Source organism: Pleurodeles waltl, chromosome 4_2, assembly GCF_031143425.1.
Source record: "Pleurodeles waltl isolate 20211129_DDA chromosome 4_2, aPleWal1.hap1.20221129, whole genome shotgun sequence".
Classification (NCBI taxonomy): domain Eukaryota; kingdom Metazoa; phylum Chordata; class Amphibia; order Caudata; family Salamandridae; genus Pleurodeles; species Pleurodeles waltl.
This window is the reverse complement of record NC_090443.1, coordinates 155,642,231-155,664,810: the sequence shown is the minus strand read 5'-3', so window position 1 is coordinate 155,664,810 and position 22,580 is coordinate 155,642,231. Positions and strand designations below refer to the sequence as shown.

At 43.6% G+C, this 22,580-nt stretch overlaps 1 protein-coding gene across 2 annotated transcripts in view; it reads left to right on the top strand.

The window, feature by feature from the left end:
* ITGA5 (integrin subunit alpha 5) overlaps nt 1–19,724 on the top strand; it is a 346,712-nt gene extending 326,988 nt beyond the window's left edge. For both annotated transcript variants that reach the window (XM_069231024.1, XM_069231023.1), the window contains one exon: nt 16,781–19,724. In XM_069231024.1, coding sequence (XP_069087125.1) covers nt 16,781–16,864 — 84 coding nt within the window. In that variant the 3' untranslated portion in view covers nt 16,865–19,724. The remainder of the gene's footprint in view (nt 1–16,780) is intronic.
* The last annotated feature ends 2,856 nt before the right edge of the window (nt 19,725–22,580 follow it).

The window sequence follows — 22,580 nt, the reverse complement described above, 5'->3', positions numbered from 1 at the left end:
TATGATGCTGTATTGCAGAATGAATCTTTCCTGGATTCACATGCTGTGCATTAATCTGCCATCTAGTGGTTTGGTCCGACGGAATTCTCCAGTATACTAGCAGTCTTCCACTTTTTGTTTTGTTTTTTTGTTGTTGCTGTTGACAGTCCCACCATTTGATGTCCCATCCAGCTTCCTCTGATGTTCTATGATCGCCCCGGAAGCTTCCATGTGTGGATGCCATCTTCCGATTCTCTTTTCCCACCTTTAGGTCTGGAAGCATAGCTGAAGGCTCTCCATTCTGCGAAGATAGAAGCTTGGACAAAGTTTTGTTGACCAAAAACTGAAAAGGACCACTGAAAAGAGGTACCTGAGAAGAATAGTGTCAATCATAGACGTCAAGATCATATCTGAGAATGCAAGGCCTGTGCAGATTTCAAACCGAATACACTGAGGTACAAACAGAAGCAGAAGCTGACTCCATCACTTAAAGACCTGGGGTTGTTGAGTGACCATGAGAATAACATCACAGAAGAAGCGGAAGGCTCTGACATTGAAATGAGAATCAGCAACATCAAGAAGGAACAACAGCTCAAGGACAAAATGGCTCAGTTTTCTGAAAAAACATTCAGGAGGAGAGTCTAAAACACAGATTCTTAAACATAAAGTGGCCTTGGTGTTGAAAAAAATCGTGGACAGAAGGGAAGCAAAGAAAAGAACTCGGCGGGTCCACAACAAGGACACTGAGGCAGTTGAACACCTGAGAAGACAACAACGTTGAAATAGGATCGATGTCAAGAGGTTTTGAAGGACTATCAAAGGTGAGGTTTTGATGTCAAAACAAGCTAGGAAACGTCGAAAAAGGCAATGAGCAAATCACAGTTGAAGGAAGTCTCGGCAGCGAAAAGAAAATAGACGATGCTCAACCGCAAAGAACTCTCTTCGAAATCAGGCAAAACAAAAAGACGTGTGGCCGAAATGGTTGTAGTTTTCTAGGAAAAAAAAAAGGATTTTGTTGCATCCCTTCAGGAATTCCAGATTGCTCATAAGTCTTTGATGCCGAAAAAACACATTTTGAAAGATGCTGAAGATCTAGCCCCCCCCCCCCTCCACCACCAATTACACCAGAGCCATAGGAGCAGAAGGAGGATGAAGAATTCTTCAACGAAGAGGATCCTGACAACTGGGGCATGGGCATGTTTCAGGACTTCGAAGGGACTGAGAATGTGGAAACTCAGTGGCAAGACGTTGAAAAAGATTCCCCTGAAAAGGGAATTGACACATATCCATAGAGGGTGTTGCCTCTGGGGGACATGGCAATGTTTGAACAACTCATTATAAAGCAGCCGAGAAATTTGAGTACAATTAGAGGAGGAAAAAAAAACAATCCTGTTTCCTCATAGAGACATTGCTGCCTTCCCAAACCAGGAACCAGTTCCTACCAATGCTGCCCAGTATTCTGGGTCAGAGGAGTGAGGCGTTTGGGGAGCCTGCAACATACAGGGCTGTAACCCTGAGGGTAGAGGAAAAAATACAAACATTCATCAAAGGATCCTCCGTACATAAGAGGAACACTCCTAGCAGACCATATTATTGTAGCTACAGCCAGGAAAAGGGAAACCTTCCAAACTACTTCTGGTCCACACCAGAAAAAGAAAGTAAAAAGATGGATATGGTGGGCACAAAATTTGAGAGAGGTGCGGCAACTCAATGGAAAATAAGCAACTCAGTGCTCTCCTAAATAGATACACATACCAACACTGGGATGGGATGGCAGAGCTAATGAAGCACTTATCTGAACAGTATCATAAAAAGCAGCTTCCCTGGAAGGAGAAGGCAAAATGTTGTTCATACATGCCTCATATTGCACTAGATGCTGCAGACACTGCAGGCTGACAAATGATGGCTGGAACAGCACTAAGAAGCCTTGCATGGTTGAAGGTGTCTGGTTTCAAACCAGAGGTTCAGGTGAACATCATCAAAACAGGGGACAACTGTTCGGTAGCACAGTAGATCAAACCCTCCAACAATTGAAAAAAGGTGACAAAATGCAAAACCAATGGTAGCTCTGCAATTCGAAGGTAATTTATTGAGTGGACCAACACCGGTGTGGAGGCCAGCAGGAAGAGGAAGTTTCACTAGTGCATCTTCATATCAAGGGTTTCAAGGCACAAGCCAAGTACGGACACCATCACAACGGTGGCAGTGTCAAACACAAATGCCAGCTCTTTCAGGGACATGCATGAGGAAGAGCACAGCCTCACAGGTTATGAGCAGCCCCTGCCAGCAAGCAACTAATCAGTCCATCAAGCCCTCTCACACAGAACACCAGTGGGAGGCAGAATAAAAGACATTCTTCAGAAGTGGAGGCTGGTGATCTCAGACAATTGGGAATTAAACATAATCAAATTTGGATACTGCATAGAACTTATAAAGGCACTGCCAGCAACACGACCTAAGAAAGTGGTCCACTCAAAAGTGGAAACATCCCGTCTACTCAAAGAAGTAGAGGAATTGCTGGAAAAGAGGACAATAGAAAGGGTGTCCAAGAAAGCTCAATCAGGGAAATTACTCAACCTATTTCCTAACTCCAAAACCAGACGGAACTCTGTGTCTTACACTGGACCTCTGGTTTATAAAGAAAGTTCATAAAGACCCAAAAATTCAAGCTGACAACACTGCAAGAAGTCATACCACATTACAAAAAGGAGATTACATGGCAACTATACACCTAAAAGACGCTTAATTACACATCCCAATGAATCACAAATACTTGTGTTTTGTAGTGGACAAGATACAGTACCAATTCAAAGTGCTTGCCTTCAAGATACATTTTGCACCAAGGGTGTTTATAAAATGTGTAGCACAGTGACAGTGCACTTAAGAAGGCAAGGGATACACAAATATCCTCACTTAGCCTACTAGCTAGTAAGAGCACACTCTTTAAACAAATGACAAACAGACATACAGAAAGTTATATCACTTGTCAGCCTGAGGTTTTCAATAAACATTTAAGTCATCACCAAAACCATTGCCGGGGAAAAAAAATTCTGGGAGCAAGAATCAACTCAACAGAGGCAAAGGTGTATCCTCGCGAGAAGATGACAGCATCAACACTTCAAGAAACTCTGCTCTACCAGAAGGGGCAGTCTGAGAGTGATGACTCTAAGGTAAATATTGAGGAAGTCTCATGCACCCCTCTCATACCGTATTAAAGGCTAAATACAAGACCAATTCAAGAACTGGTACAAAGCCAATGGTCACAAGCGACTGGGAGTTGAGATCTAGTGGTTGTCACAGAAAAAGTACAAGAGGAGATGGCATGGTGAAACAGATCACATTTACTAGCGGGAAGACTGTTTACACAACCAACACCATCATTAGCTATTACTACAGATGCCTCGCATATGGTTTGGGGTGCTCATAAGGGCACACTCCCAGTCAGAGATGTATAAAAGGAACAAAAAGTGTGCCAACACATCAATATCCAGGAGCTAAAAACAGTGTACCTAGCCTTAAAAGCCTTTCAGAAAGAGCTGTGGAGAAAAGCTCTATTAAGTCATACAGACAACTCCACAACAATGTTTCATATCAACAAGCAAGGGAGGAACACAATCTTTTGTTCTATCAAGATGAGCTCAGGAAATCTGGAAGTAGGTCAGTCAGAGACAAACTTAAAAGCAGTTCATCTTCCAGGGACAGACAATGTTGAAACGGACAAGCTAAGCAGGCAAGCATCATCCTTCCACGAGAGGGAAGTCAATCAAGCAGTACTCAGCCAGATATTTTATTTGTATTTATATAGCGCTTTTGAGCCCTGACAACACATCAAAGTAGCAATTTATTTGAACTAAGGGAAACACCAGAAATAGATTTATTTGTAACACCAGCAAACACAAAATGCAAATACTTTGTGTACAGACATTCACACCATCAATCCCTGTGGAATGCTCTTTCGAAAAACTGGTCAGGGATATTTGCTTACGCTTTTCCCCTGATACCACTGTTACACAGAGTATTTAACAAATGCAAATATGCCAAGATGACGCTAATACTCATTGCCCTTCAATGGGCAAGACAAACTTGGTACTTGGACCTAATAGAAATGGTGCAGGGCAACATACAGAGATTACCAAGAGAAGAAGGTCTGCTGTCAATAAAAGGGGGAAGAGTTCTCCGTCCAGAACCAGAGGTTGTTTGGCAGAATGGCTCCTGAAGACATAGAATTTTGCCACTTAGATTTACCAGAAAACACAATTGCCATTCCCCGAGAAGCAAGAATGCTGGCAACAAGAAAGTGTTACATAGCCTAAATTGGAACATACTTAAAGTGGTGCCAAAGGATGGGTCTTTTGCAGGACAATACTAAGGATACAACAGTCCTTCAATATCTCATGCACCTACTAGACTGCAAACTAACGTATGCTTCATTGAAAATACATTTAGTAGCAAGGTGGCCTACACAAGAGGTCATATATTGTATCTTTTTCAGAACACCTGTAAAAATAAAAAAATAAAAATAAATCCTTGAGGGAGCAAAAACAATAGCACTACCTAGACGGGTACCAGCCCCTACATGGAACTTAAACATGGTACTAACACAAATAATGAGGAAACCTTTTGAGTCTTCACACAGGCCTCCCTAAAAATGATCACTCTGGTGGCAATAATATCGTTTCACAGCATGAGTGAACTGCAGGCACTTATAATCCAAGAGCCATTCTTGCAGATCCACAAGGACAGAATAGATCTTAGAATTGATCCACAATTCTTGCCCAAAGTCATTTGACACTTCCACATAAATCAGTCAATTCAAATGCCAAGTTTTTTTCCAAGAGCCAAAATATTAAGAGGAAACAGCACTACACACACTGGACACAAGAAGAGCGATTGTGTACAAAATGGAAAAAAAAAAGACAAGTAAGAAGACAAAGCAGTTATTTGTGTTATTGGCAAACAGCATGGGTAAGCCAGTGACAGAGGGTGCAGTCTGTAAATGGATCTCCAATTCTGTCATTCAATTGCAGGAATACACTCCCATTCTAAACCAAAAGTGCACATTACAGAAAAAAAGGAGCTGTGATTGCTTTTATAGCACATATACCTTTGCAGGGCAGCTACTTGGTCATCAGTGCTCAGGTGTACATAACATTATTGCATAGGTATTGAAATGAACAAGAAAGCTTAAGTGGGACAAAAAGTAGTAAAACAAAAACATATTTACAAATTCAATCTTCATTCCAGCCACCACAAGATTAGAAAAATGCTACAAAATCGATGCACAGCATGTGAATCCAGAAAAGATTCATGCCGCAAAACAAAATTGTTTCTCACCTGTAGGAGTAGTTTTGCAGCTTGAAGTATTTTCTGGATTCACAAGCAACCCACCCACCTCCCCTAGAAGATGGGAGAGCTAGAAAAAGAATGAAAGAATATGAAGATGGCTACCATTGGTGGGAGCTTCTGGGAGGGCATATGACGTCAGTGGAGGCTGGTTGGGACACCAAATAGTGGGACCGTCAATGCCCCCCAAAAAACAAGCATTTGCAACGCAATGGGTCTCGCATTTGCTCGAGTTAGAGCTATTAGCATTGTAAACTCCTAACCAGACTTTTCTTGCCATATAAACTGAAAAGTAAAAGTTTCACATAAGCGAGCTGATTGCCGCCATCAGCACAAAGCAGACACACAAAGGGAAATGAAGTTTGCTTTGCTGTGAAACCTACAGGCAAAAGTTCAATTATCTATGTAACCGGCAAAAGTGCAATTACCTACGTAACGGGATCGATGTCATGCAAAGCACTTGACTACTGCCCAGTGAGATTGCCCTGCAAAATAAAGGGAAAAAGTAGTCCTGAAACCAGACGGAAAACATTGAGCCTTGTATGTTTTCAGTAGTTGGTCGATGCACTTGAGGGCTAAACACCAAAAAAGGCATGATGTATGGGTGCCTTTCACTAATGAAAGCAAGCAGATTTTAAAAGGCAAGCCCACGAACCAATGAAAGTGACTGATGTGACATGGGGGTGGTTAGAAGCCCAAAGAGAGATTACAACAGGGGACGGAGCGCTTTGCGCTCACCCCTAAAAAGTACTTTTTAGCATACTGGTGAATTCTGAACCCAACCACTAGATGGCAGAATAATGCACAACATGTGCATCCAGCAAATACTTCAATCTGCAAAACTACTCTTACAGGTAAGAAACATTTTGTTATATGCTGCCTGTGATTCGCTGAAACTCAGATGAGTCTTTATCCTTTGGGCGAACTGCACTTTTTTGGGTTATGCCTACAAAGAAATTGCAACATACCTGTTCAAATGATGGAGGGACTTCTCATTCATATGAGTGACGGGTCTAGTAATTAGGCAAGCTTTTGTTGCACACCTCCCTGCAGAGCTTCCAGAAACGCATGCCGTCAAGGCACAGAGGTGAGAGAGAGAGCGCCCGGTCTTAAACCACAATAGCGCAAGCCATATGATCACTTGAATTGGAGATCTCTGGCACACAAAATCGTACCAGTGTCAGCTAAAATACTTTCTTTGCCCTTCCAAGCTTATTGTAATAGATGTCTGGGAGATGATTAGGCGAATCATACAAAATGTGATGAAGATGAAGAAGCATACATCCTCCATGCAACATGGTCACAGTTGGTCCAGGCTGAAAATGTGGGCCTTTAAGACTCCAAGACACCCTCAACTTCGAAATACTCAAAAGTTGATAAGATTTCAAAGATCCTCCTGAGTGGGAATCAAGGGCCAGATGTAGAACGCGTTTTGCATGGCGCAAACTGCGAAAATCGCAGTTTGCGCCATGCAAAACGCGCATCGCGATGCACATAATGGGAATGCGACTCGCAAATAGGAAGGGGTGTTCCCTTCCTATTTGCGACTCGCACCGCGATGCAGAATTGCTTTGTGACCACGAACTTGGTCGCAAAGCAATTCGCAGTTACCACCAGTGTCACACTGGTGGTAACCCATTCACAAAAGGGAAGGGGTCCCTATGGGACCCCTTCCCCTTTGTGAATGTCGTTATTAATGTTTTTTCAGAGCAGGCAGTGGTCCAATGGACCACTGCCTACTCTGGAAAAACGAAACCAAATGGTTTCATTATTTTTTTGTATTGCAACTCGTTTTCCTTTAAGGAAAACGGGCTGCAATACAAAAAAAAAAAACTGCTTTATTGAAAAAGCAGTCACAGGCATGAAGGTCAGCTGCCTCCAGCAGGCCACCATCCCTTTGAGTGCAGGGAATCTCAATGGGGTCGCAAAATGCGACCCACCTCCTTAATATTAATGAGGTAGGTCTTTGCGACCCCCTTGAGATTCGCAGAAGGTGTCTGACCGACTCGCAATTTCCGATTCGCAAAATCTATTTTTGCTACATCTGGCCCCAAGACACCAGTGAGGACAAATATATCTTTGTTTTCCATCGTGACTTTAAAAGGGGATCAGGATCGGCAGAAGGAAAAAAATTAACAAAATGGGAAGGATCTACCAATGCCAAAGAATGGATGAAGCCTAAATAGTGTCCTTGTCGCAGAACAAAACTCTTTCAGTGTGTGCAATATGCCCTCAGAAGCTATGAAGAAGAGACCAGGGGTGGAACTCCCCCCAGAATTTTAAACCCCAGTGAACCTTGAGCCACATTAGGAAGTGAAGGAAAAGTTGTACAAGGATTATGATCTGTCTGTAATAGAGGAAAGAAAGAGAGCTTGTCAAACAGAACTAAAGCTCTTGCAATATGAAGTGCTAGACCTTCCAGAGAAGAGGGCAGTAGAAGTTAAGAGGGGAACAGAATCACCTTTACAATTTACTCCATTGTCTTCCCCATCCACAAACAAAATTTGACCTTAAAATCAATCATGCACTTCAGTTTTCCAAACAGATCTGTCAGGACACATATTCAAGAAGACTACTCTACAGGACGTCATCTCCATGCTTCAGAAGAGAGACTAAATGGCAGCCATCAATCTGAAAGCTGCACATTTCTGTTTCTCAGTGAACAACAACCACTAGACGAATCCTAGATTTGTGATGGGGAACTCTCCTTACCAGTTTAAAGACTTAATGTTGGGGCAAATTCAGCACCCAAGGGTATTAATGAAATGTTGCTGCATGCTTGTAAATGCAGGAATATATGTGTGCTTCTACCTATACAACCTGCTAGTAAAGAGAAGCTCACTCAAACTTTTCCAGAGCAGCATAGACCAGGTAATGAAAACAATGTAGACGTTTGGGTTCTCAGTAAACCTGGAGAAATTCTCGCCTTGTCGTGTGTCGAAAAGACCTTAGTAAGAAGGTAGACTTGAATAACACCAAATCCTTCCTGAGCCAAAACTGTTGCGGCATTAATGGAGCATGTCACCTTTACCAGAAGTCACAGCCCCGGACTGTGATGAAAATGCTAGGCTTGATGGCTTTAATCATTCTCTTAATTCCCTTTGCCACACTACATATGGGACCCATTTGAGGCTAGTTGCTAAGTCAATGGTCACAGTCCACTGGATTGGGAAGATCTAGTGTACGTCAAAAAGAAATTACGCAGGGAACTATAAATCCCTTCAGTGACTGTCTCTATGTATGCATACCACACAGGGTGGGGGGTATACACAGAAAACCAGAAGATCTGGGGTTGTAAAAGGCAATAAAAACACATACATTGTTTGGTAATTAAGGTAATTTTGTAGCACTGAATACATTTCACATGCAAATTTCAGAGAAAGCAATACAAATCCAAATAGACCATACTATCATGATGTTCTATCTAAACAAGCAAGGGGACACAATCACATGTGATTTCCATGCTAGCACAGGACTTTTGGGGGTGGGGATTCCAAAAGGATGTTTTTACCAGTGATACACCTGCCAGTAGAAGAAAACCGAGGAGCAGGCAAGGTGGTGTCTTACAGAAGTCGGAGTTAAGCCAAAAGGTAGTAGAAACATGTTTCTAACCTTGAGGACCACCACATGTGGAACTTTTGAAAGCACACAGTAATGTAAAATACCAAAGCTTCGAGTCCAGGTACCACTTACCACACGGCTATGCACTGTTGATAGACTTGTTAGTGTTATTTGCTTATGCCTTTCCACCAATTTCCTCTCAGACTAATGATAAATGTAACCATAGAACAAGCATTTGCAATGTAATGGGTCTCATATTTGCTCGAGTTAGAGCTATTAGCGTTGTAAATTCTAACCTGACTTTTCTTGCCACGTAAATTGAAAATGAAAAGTAAAACCGTTTCACTTAAGTGAACCGATTCATAGCACCACGGTCGCCATGAGCATCAGCATGAAGAGACACACAAAAGGAAAAATAGGTTCGCTCGTAGTCAAACTTATTGGCAAACATGCAATTAGCCATGTAGCGGGCGATGGCCAAGGCGATTGCAAAACCTCCCCAAGGAGGGACAAACGTAAACTATTTACCAATGGTATCAAAGCATTTTTGAACGGCAAGCCCACGAACAAGTGGTAGTGATGGGTGTGAACGTTGTTAAAAGCCCAGATACATACCAACACGTCGGAAGGGCAGCGCTTGCGGACTGCTATGCTCAACCTAAAAATGACACTGCATTTAATCGCAACACAGTGATCCTACTGAACATGGTACTCCGACTTCATAAAGGTAATAGCCTTCAGAATCATAGAAATACCAGTATGTTTGGCTCCTGAAGACCTAGAGTTTGGGACCCTTGTTCACCGAGATATATTCTGTAAATCCTAATGGAGCATTATGTTTCACATTGCACTTGTTTGAGGTTAGATAGTCACATTCCTTTTTAATGAAAAAAGGTCTTCATCGTACCACTAGATGGCAGCATTTCCATCCAGATTAGATGATTCGGCCTCTTTTGACTTTATCCTTCGAGAGTGCTATCATGAGAAGCTTTTACTTGTGACCCGATGATCCAGCCTTCTCCAAAGGGAACCCTGAAATATTAAGGCACCAGATAACCCCAAATCTCTCCGCACCCACTGCCATTCTAATATGTGGTGTGACAGAAAAAAAAATCCTTACACACATTAGTCTGTTATTAAATTTTGATGTGTGACGGGATCAGACCACAGTCCCTGTTTCTCTTCACTGTGTAACATGGGAAGTTCACACTTCTCCGCAGTCCTGCTGTTACCATAGAAGATATGACTGGACAACCTTGCCTTTTTCCACAGTCCCTCCTAGTCAATGGGCTGTGATAATTCAGTGAGACCTCTAACTACAGAACCCATCAATCTCACCTGTCCTTTCTGTTCTAATGTGATGTGTGAGGGGAACACTCACCCCTGCCAACAGTCTGGCTATTAAATAATGTTATATAACTAACGTTATCCTCATACTTCCACGCAGGCTGTTAAGGTCATTTGTGACACAAATGTTTCACCCTTCTCCGGTGTCAATCTCACTGTACAAGTTGAGGCTGGACAGCCTTCGCCTACTTTACAGCCTCTACTGGTCTGGTCTGTTAAGAGATGTGTACAGCCTCCTTTTCCACCATCTCTACTGTCCCTTCTTTTCAATCGTGCCTTAAAAAGTGCACCCCACCCTTTCAAATGGCCCTTGCTGTCACACATTGGGCTAGAGGTCACACAATTGTACTTACAACTTCGTAGTGTGCAAAAGACATCTGTATTGAAGCAGGTGCACATCAAAAACATTAACCAAAACCCTGGACCAGACACCTTACAAAACTAAACCTCGCTATCCAGGCAGTACATCTACTGCTTCTCCTACCCTCTCCCATAAATGTACCCCCAACACTTGCCCATCTTCTCCTGCACAGTACTTCACGTTAGGAACTTAACCAAACCAACTTTGCTTCTTCAAACTCAGCCTTTGACTTCCAACATCCGCTAGATAATTAACTCTCCCCTATTTACCGTTTTTTATTCTCTCCCTCCCCTCCCCCCAACAACAATACAAACTGCTTGAAAGGCTGAAAAGCTCTCCTTCCATGCCTCTCATAAAAGCTCAGAGATTTTCTGCCTCACCCCTGCTGCTGCTCGACTCCCCCTCAACCTTTTGGCCACAACCTCACACCCAGCGAGTCTCCTACCACCTCTCAACAGCAAAAGGAATAGATCCATCCTCATGTCGGACAAATGCATGCCATTGACCCCTGAAAAAAATGCACCACCTCAAATTTAAGATCTGGATGAACCGCTCTCCCTATCCTCCCCTCCCTGCAAAACTTTCTCAGCTCCCTGTTCTCCATGCTTTGTCAATGGCTGTGTTGAAGAATCATCTCCATCCAAAGAATAAGGGTTCATGCCAACATCTCTTTATCTCTGCCATATCTGCCTTCATGGCCTTAAAAAGTGCCAATCCTTTCCTCTGAACCAGAACATTTTCATCCAAGTGAATGACCACACATCCAGGAAGTCCCCGCAGCCCTTCAAGCGCTTCAAACAGAGGCGCAATTCCTCCCACATCATACCCCCTTTTCCTGACCAGGAGACCAACTCTGTTGAGAAAAACCAAGCTGTGACCCAGAACTCCTCTTGTTTGTCTGCTGTTCTGCCCATTTGACAAAGGAATGTCCCACAATTCTGACACTCCTCCCCGAATTCTCCAGACCCGGGGCGAACCCTAAAAGAAAAAAAAAAACTGTTAAACAGGAGAAAGGACTCATCAACACTTTGCAGTTCGCACATACACCTTGTAACAGTCAGATGACTGTCACCCAAAGTGCTTGATCTGCTCCACATCACAACCAGACAACCCCACCTCAGCCACCACCCTTATTCTAAAAGAATGTCATACACTGCCGGCAGCACTGCTAGCCACATAGCATTATTCCGCACTTGCAAAAGCTGAAAGCCAGACACTGGTGATCTGCCATCATGCTCAAACTATGCCCTGCTTGCCCTCTGTTCTTTACATCAATTGGCAAGACCGAAAATCGGACTATACTGTCTGCGCGGATGTGGCCGCAGCCACATTGTAGCTCCTGTTCCCTTCTGATCCACCTTGGATTTGTGAATGCTGACTTGTATGTGCCTTTCCCTGGCAGAATCTCTGTCCAGCATAGCCCCACCACCCTTTTTTGTCCAAGCAGGTGACACCCTGAAAGCCCCAAAAACATGCAACCCATCAGACATAAAATCAACACAACCTCTCCCACGTCAGAGCATATAGCCAGCAGGGCATCGATTACTCTGCAGAAAGCCCGCCAATGCAGTGGCCTCTGCTTCTGACCCCCTATTACCAGCCTCCCTCGCCCAACCCTCCAACAGTCGAATACACAGTTTACCCACTGAGGGCCTATAGCCCCACAACAGCATCTCCATGAAGGCAATAGCAGAAAGTTTAACAGCGAGTTTCACCTTAGACCAGCCCTTCTCCACCATTTTCATGAAAAAAATTGCCACATCCTCTTGCCTTCTCCCAACTTCACTATCCCAGCGCCTCCTCTGGGCCCCTGATGCCAAAAACTCTCTCCATACCTGACCGTATGCCCGCCTTGTAGAAATGGCCAAAGAATCCAATAATTGCAGCATCCTTTTTTTTCCCTATCTTTTCTTCTGCCAAGGACACCCCCACATCCGCCATAAAGTCTCTGAAACTTGCAAGCATCTGCTGGCAGTTCGCAAAACCATGAATCTCCACAAAGAAGAAATCATCCAAGTTGTGAGTCACTGAATCAAAACCAGTCACAAACCTGAACAGCAATTTAAAAAAGGAACTGAATTTTTCAATAAGGCACATTGTATTGCAGGGGTGTGGAATTTATTAAAATATCTACTTGTCCAGGGGACAAGTTGCTTCTCAAATCTACTTGTCCTGTAAAAAGATCTACTTGTCCCTTTGGTGCCATGTAGTGTGGCGACAAATTATGGCAGCAATCTCATTATGGAAGAGCTCTGATAATAGCCTCTCTGATTATGCCAGAGCTACTACCATAGTAGGACTTGAATACTTGCTGTTTCAATCCCTACTGTAGCAATTTCCTTATTTTGCCACCTTTCTGCAGATCTGCATACTGGGGCTGGAGGACGCAGTAAGCAATAGTTCCAGGGCTGGAATGCCTTTGAGTCTGCAAACCTACTAACCTGCATGTTTTAAAGATTTTCACCAGCTTCTCTCTAATATTTTCCCATAATAAGAAAGGTTGGACATTTACTCCTGACAATGGCAGAATTAGAACTTCTTCCAGGGTTGGGAAGAAAGTGGCTGGAGGGAAAATGAACTTGCAAATGCTCAATAGATTTTCACATGAGCAAATCTACACATCGTATTTACCCATGCTAAAATACAGTTCACAAATATTTTATAGGGGTACGACATATACCATGGGTGCACTTTTGTGACTTTAAGAATTTGGGGCCACATGTAGGTAGGTTCAGATTTGCGACCCGCAAATTGCGAGTCAGAGCGACTTGCAATTTCACAAATCCGAATGTAGGATGGTGTCCCTGACACCATCTGTGATTCGCAAGGGCTTCGCAAATGCCCACCTCATGAATAATCATGAGGTGGGTTGCAATTTGCGACCCCTCCCCCCCCCCCCCCCCCCCCCCCTTGCGAATGGCGGCCCTCACAGGGATGGTGGCCTGCTGGAGACAGCAGACCACCATGTCTGTGACTGCTTTTCAATAAAGCAGTTTTTTTTTTTTTTGTTTGTAATGCAGCCAGTTTTCCTTAAAGGAAAACAAGATGCATTACAAAAACGAAAAATGAAACGTTTTAGTTTCATTTTTTCAGAGCAGGCAGTGGTCCACAGGACCACTGCCTGCTCTGAAAAAATGTTTACAGTGACATTCACAATGGGGAAGGGGTCCCATGGGGACCCCTTCCCTTTTGCGAAAGTGTTAGCACCCATTTGAAATGGGTGCAAACTGCGATTGGTTTGCGCCCTCGTTCGCGGTCACAAAACAATCCTACATTGCACTGCGAGTCGCAATTAGGAAGGGAACACCCGATTGCGAGTCGCAAACCAGTTTTGCGATTCGGTAACCAGGTTACCGAATCGCAAAACTGGGTTTGTGCATCTCAATGTGCTTTTTGCACATCGCAAACACCGAAAGTCGCTGTTTGCGACATGCAAAAAGCTACCTACATGTGGGTCTTGGTCCCTAATTAGGTCTGGTGTTAACAAAGACATTTTGTTTTTATTAAACTTCTATTTCTCTCTCTTTCGGCTGGCTTTACTGTGAGTGATCGCATTCTGCTCTTCCACAAGGAACATATTGGCACACAAAGTAGTTTTGTTCAGTGTCAGGAACTACAGTGGCAATCAGTGACGTAACGAAACTGGAGTGTGCCCCTTTGCAAAGAACATGGAGGAGACCCCTCTCCAGACTCACTCAGGGCAGGTGCTGTGCTAAAGGGGCCCCCTGGAGGGTGGCTGCGGGGCCTTTGTTATGCCACTGGTGGCAACGTGTGCTTTTAGAGTTCAAAAACTTTTTGGGTGGTTTTTGCCAGTGTTTGTTACAATGTTGAGGGCCTGGTAGCTCCCACAACAATAAAGTGTTACAAAAGCCATGTCAAAACAAGACACGCATTGATGAAACTAAAAGACTTATAAAAATAAGTTGGATCAGTTGGCTTTGTCAGTGTTTGTTTATTTTTATGCTTCCCATAATCGTGTTGAAAATGGTTACACTGATTTTCCATTAGAAATATTTTTGGGAAATACTAGCATGCATCAACACATTTTACTAAATGACACTTCATTTGCATCTAATCAGAAAGCATTCTGGGAGCATTATATTTAGCCTCATAGCCTAAACTTTTCAAATATGTGTATACACTTTTTTTTTTTTTTTTACTGGAACCAACGTCAGTAGTGAAGTGTGACCTTAAAACATTTATTTACAGCACTCACCTTAATAATGAAGACTTTCAAATAATGAACCATAAATACAAGTTCGAACAGCATTATCTTTTGGAAACACATTACCTCAACTGCAGAGAGTTCCACTCTTTGTAAACAGGCAGCCAAAGGGTTTGTGCTGCAGAGGGTTGGGCCTACTTGTCCCAAGGACAAAGTAAACATAAAAACTTGTTGCCCTTGACCCCAAACAAGATGTCCTGGGCGTCGGGCGATAGGAATTCCACATCCCTGTATTGAACAGCCCATGGCAAGCGCCTTATCCAGGTACCACACTCTCCTGAACTGTATAACCAACAGCTCAAAATGCCGAGGATGAAGGGGCAACATCCTGAAAGCTGACTTTCACACTTTTTCATAATCTCCCCGACTTGCCTTATTCACCAAGTCCAAAGCCACATCCAAGGAACAGTAAGACACCCTTTACAGATCCTCTGGATGGCCCGGCCCTCCAGTCAGGACAGATGCTTGATCAGCCGAAAATGCTCCTTATCCTTCATCGGGACCACCACAATTGGCAAACAGTCTCTCCAGCGGCCAGGCATCAAAAGGGCCCGCAATTCCCTTATCCAGTTCTTTTTTTTTTTTTGGCACAGTGTAGTCCTTCACTGGCTTCAGGATCTGCACCTATCTCCAGACCCTCTGCCCTTCCCCCCCCCCCCCCCCGACTTTCTAGGCTGTCCCTGCCTCATCTGTCCCAATGCCCTTATCACCTCACATACGTACCCATCCGCAGCCTTATGTCTGTCCTTCAGCTTCATTGACCCCGCCCTCTTTGTGACCATATTAGGCCCTTTTGGTGCTGCCTCATGCTTACCTGGCCGCAGGATCAGCTTCCGCGTGGAAACTCGCTGTCCAGTTGCACTCTGATCTCGAGGCACCGCAGACCGCCTGCTCCCTGACCTGTCCTGACAAGACACCCTGGAGGTGGGGTTCAGCCTTCTTCCAAGGGGCAACACTAGTTCCACTGTCGCCGACCATAGGGGTGGCTCCACCGAACCTACAACTTGTGCTGATGCTGCCATCATCCCACAACACCATCAGGCCAGCCGCGCTGGACCATGCCATCTCTTCACCTTGGGTACACAAGTGACACCAGATTCTCCCAAGTATGTCTCACGGTTCGTCTCTGCAACTTAAGGGTCCAAAATAAGGGTTGCTACGTGCCCATTCCCCCTCTGACTCACCTTGCACCCAGCTCCTGGCACCTGAAAATGCTGCCCCCACGATGAGTACCCAGACTTGCCAACCTCTTCCTCTCTCCCCCCTTGCACCCACCCACCTGGGTGCCCATCAGACACTGCCCCTGACTCCTTCTCCCTTTCCATCCACCTTGTAGGGCTGCTCAACATCATCAGAGAGACCAAAAATATCTAGGTCTCCTTTCCAAATCTCCTTTCCCAAGCTCCTCCCCCTCACTGTCGCTCCTCACCAGGTTAGCCCTGGCTATTGCAGACCGAAGTCCCCCACCCCTCCTGTGTTAATCTCCCCACCTGCTCCCTTCTCTGCCACCTGCCCGACTTGCACAGTCTCATCTTTCTGGCCCCAAGCCCACAAGGCAGGAACAAAACCATTCTCCAGGGACCCTATGGCCCCCTCATTGTTTATTGCACCCTCCTCTCCCTCAAGCCCCTCCACAGCACTCATCACAACCCCCCTGCACCACCCCCCGCTAGCCTGCCGAAAACCTCAGTCCTGCAGACATGTTCCGGCACTGAATACTGGCCCGGGAGCTCTGGCCCTCCCCCTACCGAAGTTCCTCAGGCCCGCAGCCCAGCATAGTGTGTGACTGTAAATGCACACGCGCTCACACCCACGGACCTCCTGCGAACCCCTACCCCCCTTATAATATTTTCGTTTGTTCCAGAACCTTTTGTTCTTTTGCCCTTCAAAAGGAATTAATTTTGAGGGTAAAGTCGTTAGCGATTCTTGTTGTATCTAATGTTTTTTCTTTTGTTTTCCTGTAGGTTGGCTTCTTCAAACGCTCCCTGCCTTATGGCACTGCCATGGAAAAGGCAGAACTCAAGCCCCAAGCTACATCGGAGGCCTAATGGGAGACCTGCTACTGTGTTTACTTTGTTGCCAAAGATGCCTTAAAAAACCATGGAGATGAGAAGATGCCAATGATCCAAACAGAACTGGGACAGAGGGAGCCACATTGGTTCCTATTTGTTTCTAATTCCCCTGCTGGGGGAATCACTGGGCCCCCGAAAGTGGGGAAGAGACTAAACCATTTTGACTTTAGCAATTTGGTCGCTGATGATTTTATTTATGTTGTGGGGAACTTGACAACTCTTATCGAAGTGAACTGCTGTGCAGGAGTGTTACATTCTGAACTAAGAGGTTGTTTGTGTTCCCACTCATCCCAAACATGCTTCCCCCAATGCAGACTACATTTCAATGTGGAGCCAAAAGAGTTTCCCGAGATGAATCTGAAGAAAGCATCAGAACAACAAGCTGCTGGCCCCTTCCGTGGCAGATTCTCAAGTCTGTTTCTTCTGGGTGTTGGGAACTTTCCTTCATTACAAGCAGCCCCCCAATGGCGGGGTGTCGGCTAATAGTAGCAATGTGTTGGGTGTTAGAGGCTGTTCCTCAACTGCTCTCTGAGAGCGAATGCGGTGATGTCTGCTACCTGGAGTCTCGATATGTAGACTGCTAAGCACAAGTGAAATGTTATCCTGCGGGTCTTGGGGTATTTTTTGATGTGGAAAATAATTTTAGATGAGGTGCCGTCTTGCGAAACTGCACATCTGGATTTGGTGGTATTAGCTCAGTTTCTATGCTAAGAGGTATGTGCCACACAGAGGAGAAATTCTTACAAAACTCCTGACTAGTATATGATGGTGATATCTTGAATATTCTGATATGCAGGGCATTTTGTTTCTGGATTAGATTCTCAGAGGACCTGCTGGCATTGTGTAGTATCTGCTGAAATGGGGGGGAGGGGGAGAGAATTGGTAAGCACAGGTGAAACAGTCTCCTGCAACATTTGCCAGCATTATGTTGAAATCATGGTGTGGTAGCTGTTCTTTGTGGAGAAGCACACTTCTCAAAGCATGCACAAGTAATGTTTTCTGGGTTTTGTATTATGATGGACGTTGAATGCAGATGAGTTATTTCTTGCAAGGCTGTAACTATGGCAATCTTGTTGCGTACTGCCACATGAGTGTCGCACGATTCTGCAACTTAAAGCATCTGATACACTTTTCACAGGGCCTGTGGGTTCATATTCTTTGTCGACACATCTGGTTACATAATATCTTAAAATATCGGTCTGCAGATCAATATGCAGGCGTTTCCAAAACTTTGGTGATAACGAAGATGAGCTTTCCTCATGTGCGTATCGTATTTATGGAGCTATATTGTATGATGTTCCCCCACCCCTTGAAAATTGCATTATTCCCAGTAATGCTCATTCCGATATTGCCTGGAATGCATCTTGGCACTCTGCTCTGACTGTTCAAATCTTTGAATGAGTTGAATTTTCGGACCACTTTTATAGTAGGTGAAAAGGCTTGTGATCTGTGAAGCTCCTACTTTGCTTCGTCTTGCACTCGAAATGTCTTTAAATAGCTTTCTTCCAGTTTGCAACCCAAACAGCTTTTCTTTTCTTGGTCGAGCTCTTTTAAGCAAAACCCTGCAGAGCCATTTGTGCCCTGGCAGTCTCTTTCTCTGTAAGTGTATTAGAGCTGTGTTGACTGATGCACCTTGCTTAGCTTCACAGGGAAGCATGGCGTGCAGGGGCACCGAGAGGCAGGGTTATTGTATTAATGAGAGAAGGCTGACAGGAGAAGGAAAAACACAAAATTAAGTGCGTTTCAAAGGTTCATGTGCTAGTGACCACTTAATTTATTCTTTGCATTTTGCCCGACTCTTTGGCTCCTGATGTTTTCAGAGCCGCTACCCTCACATTACTGTTGAGCATTTGAGTGAAGAGCGTCCCAGTCTTACATTGACAGATTCAGAGTAAAACTGAAAGGACAAAGTAGTTTCCTCTGCGGCATGGAGTGTGGTAGCTGCATATGCCCATCTGTGCTTTCCTCCGAATCAGAGTTGTTCAACTGGCATCTCATGGCAGGGTGTTGGGAGTCTGACCTTCTCATTAAGCATTTTTAGAATGGTAAAATTACTGTTGTCTGTAGAGAGTGCAGTAGACTTGGTCAGGATGGGTCGGTGTGCTGTGCTGGAATCGCCACTACTGTGGTTTTACTTGAATATTGCTGCGTGTAGTTTCTTCATCATGTCTAAGTTTGCAGACTGTATTGGCAGGTTTGACAAACCCTTCAATCAAATGTTAAGAGCTGTTTGAATATTTTCTGTTTTTTAAGTTGAGGTAAAGATGCAGTGGACCCTCGGAGCCAACTTCCATTCTCAGTTCCTTTCCCGTGTCAAAATTATCTGGCAGTCTTTACAGAGAGAATCTGACCTCCATCTTGCATGTAGCACCATGGCCTCATTTCTTTTTATTCAGGCTCCTTCGTGGTTGGTATGACATTTGGGACACTTTGTAGATTTTTCACACTTGTGGTTTCAGCAGGTGAATGGTTTCTGGAATGGTATACATTTGGACAATATACCATGGGTATTCCAAAACACTTAGTGAAGTTAAAAGAATGAAAGTCATCTGTGGAAATATGTTTGAGTAATAGCCTAGCCTTTGACATGCAGCCCATGATCTATTTAAAATAACTTGTGAAATTTCATTAGGAGGCATTTTGCTTAAATGAAACTTTTGGATGGTGGCATTTCCTGTTGCTATTAACTCCTTTCCTGTGAAGGTTTGACAATTGATTGTTTAGCAAGTGACTCCACAAAACGTTGCTGTGGTAAAGGCTGGTATGATACAGGATGATATAAAGAAACTTTCGCAATAGGAAAGGCTGACAAGATCCATCGGCCAAACAGGTGGTGAATAAAAAAAAATAAAAAAAATATGATCTGCGGGTTTTGGCTTTCGTTTTACGACGCGTGGGTAACAGATGAGGCAAGGCTGATATACATATTCTTAAAACACCCGACGCAATAGAATTTCAATGCCCCCGATTTTAAAGGGAGTCTGTGAAACCAGGCAAGCTCCCTAGACCTTCCTTTGGAGCATCACAATAATAGCTGTAAGTGCAGGTACATAGAGGATATTGGATTTCACAAACCAGACTGGGACTTCCTGGCCCCAACATGCCTTTAAAGCTGAAGGCTCAAGCAGAATGGTATTGGTGTATCCCTATTAGTTGAACCTTCACTTATATAAATCTGTCAGGTTTAGGCTAAAGTAATAGGTTTGTGGTGGGAGTGTGCTGAGGGCAAAGTGCACGATGGGGAAAGGCAGAGAGTTTTTTGAGTGGCAAGGGACAGGGGTGCACACAAGACTTGCAAGAACATTGTGAAATATTTCCCAACACATTTTATTGTTAGGATTTTTTAGACTTATCTATGTGCCAACTGTTTTTTAAGATGCAGATCTTTAATTTCTTCTTTTTCCTTCTTTTAAATGCCAAAGAATGCGGGGCCATAAAAGCCGTTTCTGTTCCTCCAAAATCCCTATTAGAGTTTATTACCTTAGTGTTAAAATTGAGCACTGATTCTGAGTGGTCGCCCTGGAATGCTACTCCACTAATAGAAGAAAAAAATACAGGAAAAACAGACGTCCTCACATGTGAGATACAGATAGGGTTTTAATTTAAAATGTGTTGCAAGTGCAATATTAACGTTATGGAATTTTATTGTATTTTAAAAATTTGTTTCTCTTGTTTATTATACTAAATGATTGGCTAATTTGATACCATTGTTTCCTTGGTTATTCCCATTACCTATAGTTCCTGCAAACTGCGTTGTTATTCCGCTGGTTGTTGTGGTGAACATCAAAAAAGACTGTAGATTGTTGTGTATTCTTAGTTGTATGTTGCTTCTCGTAACTAGAAACTCATTTTCTGGAGAAAGTTTGGTACAGCACATTGCGACATTTCCTCTTGAGGGCTTAATGAATTGTGCAATTGCCATTTGTTCAATCAATGTGTACTTAATTGACCAAAGATATTTTTGAGGTTCATGTGAGATCACTATTTAGTAAACAACTCGATTACTAGATCATGCGTTTCGGCTTTTCCCCGAACGTCCCCATTCTAACATATTAATATAACTATAGGAACTTGGACCTTATCTAATGCTTCTCCTGGAGGACCATTATTTACCACTGCTGCAATAAGTTTTTGCTCTTATCCCTAGCTTGTGCAGAACTCTTGCTGAAGGGCCATGGGGCCTATTGGGGATTTAACAGCTCTGATAGATTGCATGGCCAGCACTCCTCAGGTAGTCACAGCGGCAGGCCCTTAATGGTGCTAAAGGTGCTGTGTGGGAGCTACATTCAGAAATGGGGGCCCTGCTGCTGTGTAGAGGCATGTCTTTAATGAGCAGGGTGCCTGGTTTAGAATCCCTTTTAGATTTCACATTTAAAACCTGGTATCAATTTAGCCAAGTTTGGCTTAATGTGTCTTTTTTTTCTGCTTCTCAATGACAGTGGAATTGTATGTATGTTAATTAACGTCGAAATTTGAAGTTGTGCTTGCTCTGCTCTCCAGGGAGATTTTCCTGATCAGCGTTCTGTGCGCTTCTCCCATATTGGGTGATGTTTCTTTTAATGTAAGTTTTATTTTTGCTGTCATGTTTTTTTTTCCATTTCTAAATGTTTTGAATTGTTTCACTGTTAAGAAATGGGGAATAAAGAGGGGTTGGCGGGAATTTCACAGATGCAGAGAGCTGACGGATACCAGCAGTCTGCTACTAATGTTTTGTAGGTGTCCTGTCAACCTATTGAATTGAAGGAAGTTGTAATAAACCTGTTGAATGAAAAGTCATGTATGCATCTTTGGTTTGTTCTGTTGATGTTCTACGTTTGGGATATTTCAATGTGTCCCTTGACCCAGTTCCCAGTGTGTAATAATTCAAGCAGTAATATTTCATGGACTACTATATTTTGCAGTGTTCTAGGTGCAAGGGCTCTTATGCTGAAGGAACTCGTCTGCAGTAATATTTATTTTGTTTCTGAATATGGTTAATTTATGCCACTGGACCTATGAGTGTGTTTGTAGTCCACTGCAGTTACTTGTAATTTTGACCAGAACTCCAGTAGCTTTTTGTTTCTTCTTCTCAAGTCTCCTCCTGCCATTTGTTGAAAGTGTAGTGGAAGTCACCGATCTTCACAAGTACCAGATCGCATTACATGATGTAATGGAGAGAAAAAACAGCTTCTGTAACTAGGTGTCGATAAATATATTGGCATCTAAGGTAGATTTACTGTGATGTGTATTTGCTCAAACAGAGGATCTCTAAAAGCAACAGAATCCAGTTCGTTATTGGTAAATTGGTGGCTGCACAAATGGCACTGTTTACTCTAAAGTTGGATAGAAACTTTCATATTTGGGTGATCAACCCAAGTGTCTGGGAATGCTCCACACTTTTAACGGTGCCCAAGACTTTGTGCCATTGGATCTGAACCAAGCTGACCTCCAACGTGTACAGCCACTCCCTGTAACAGCATTGATCTCTGCCCCCTTGTCCTGGAAGATATGGAGGGGGAATTAAAAGGCTGAGCATTCAACTCCTGCATGAAGTTGAAAAGTCCAACAAAAATATCTTTGTGGGACCCTTCTTTTCCATCGAAATATCTGCAACCTTCCAAAAAAACATTCTCTTATGAAACTGCACTCCTTGATGGAGATATGGATGTCTAGATGCTGCATGCCTTCTCAGCCATTCCCTTTATTCTCCACA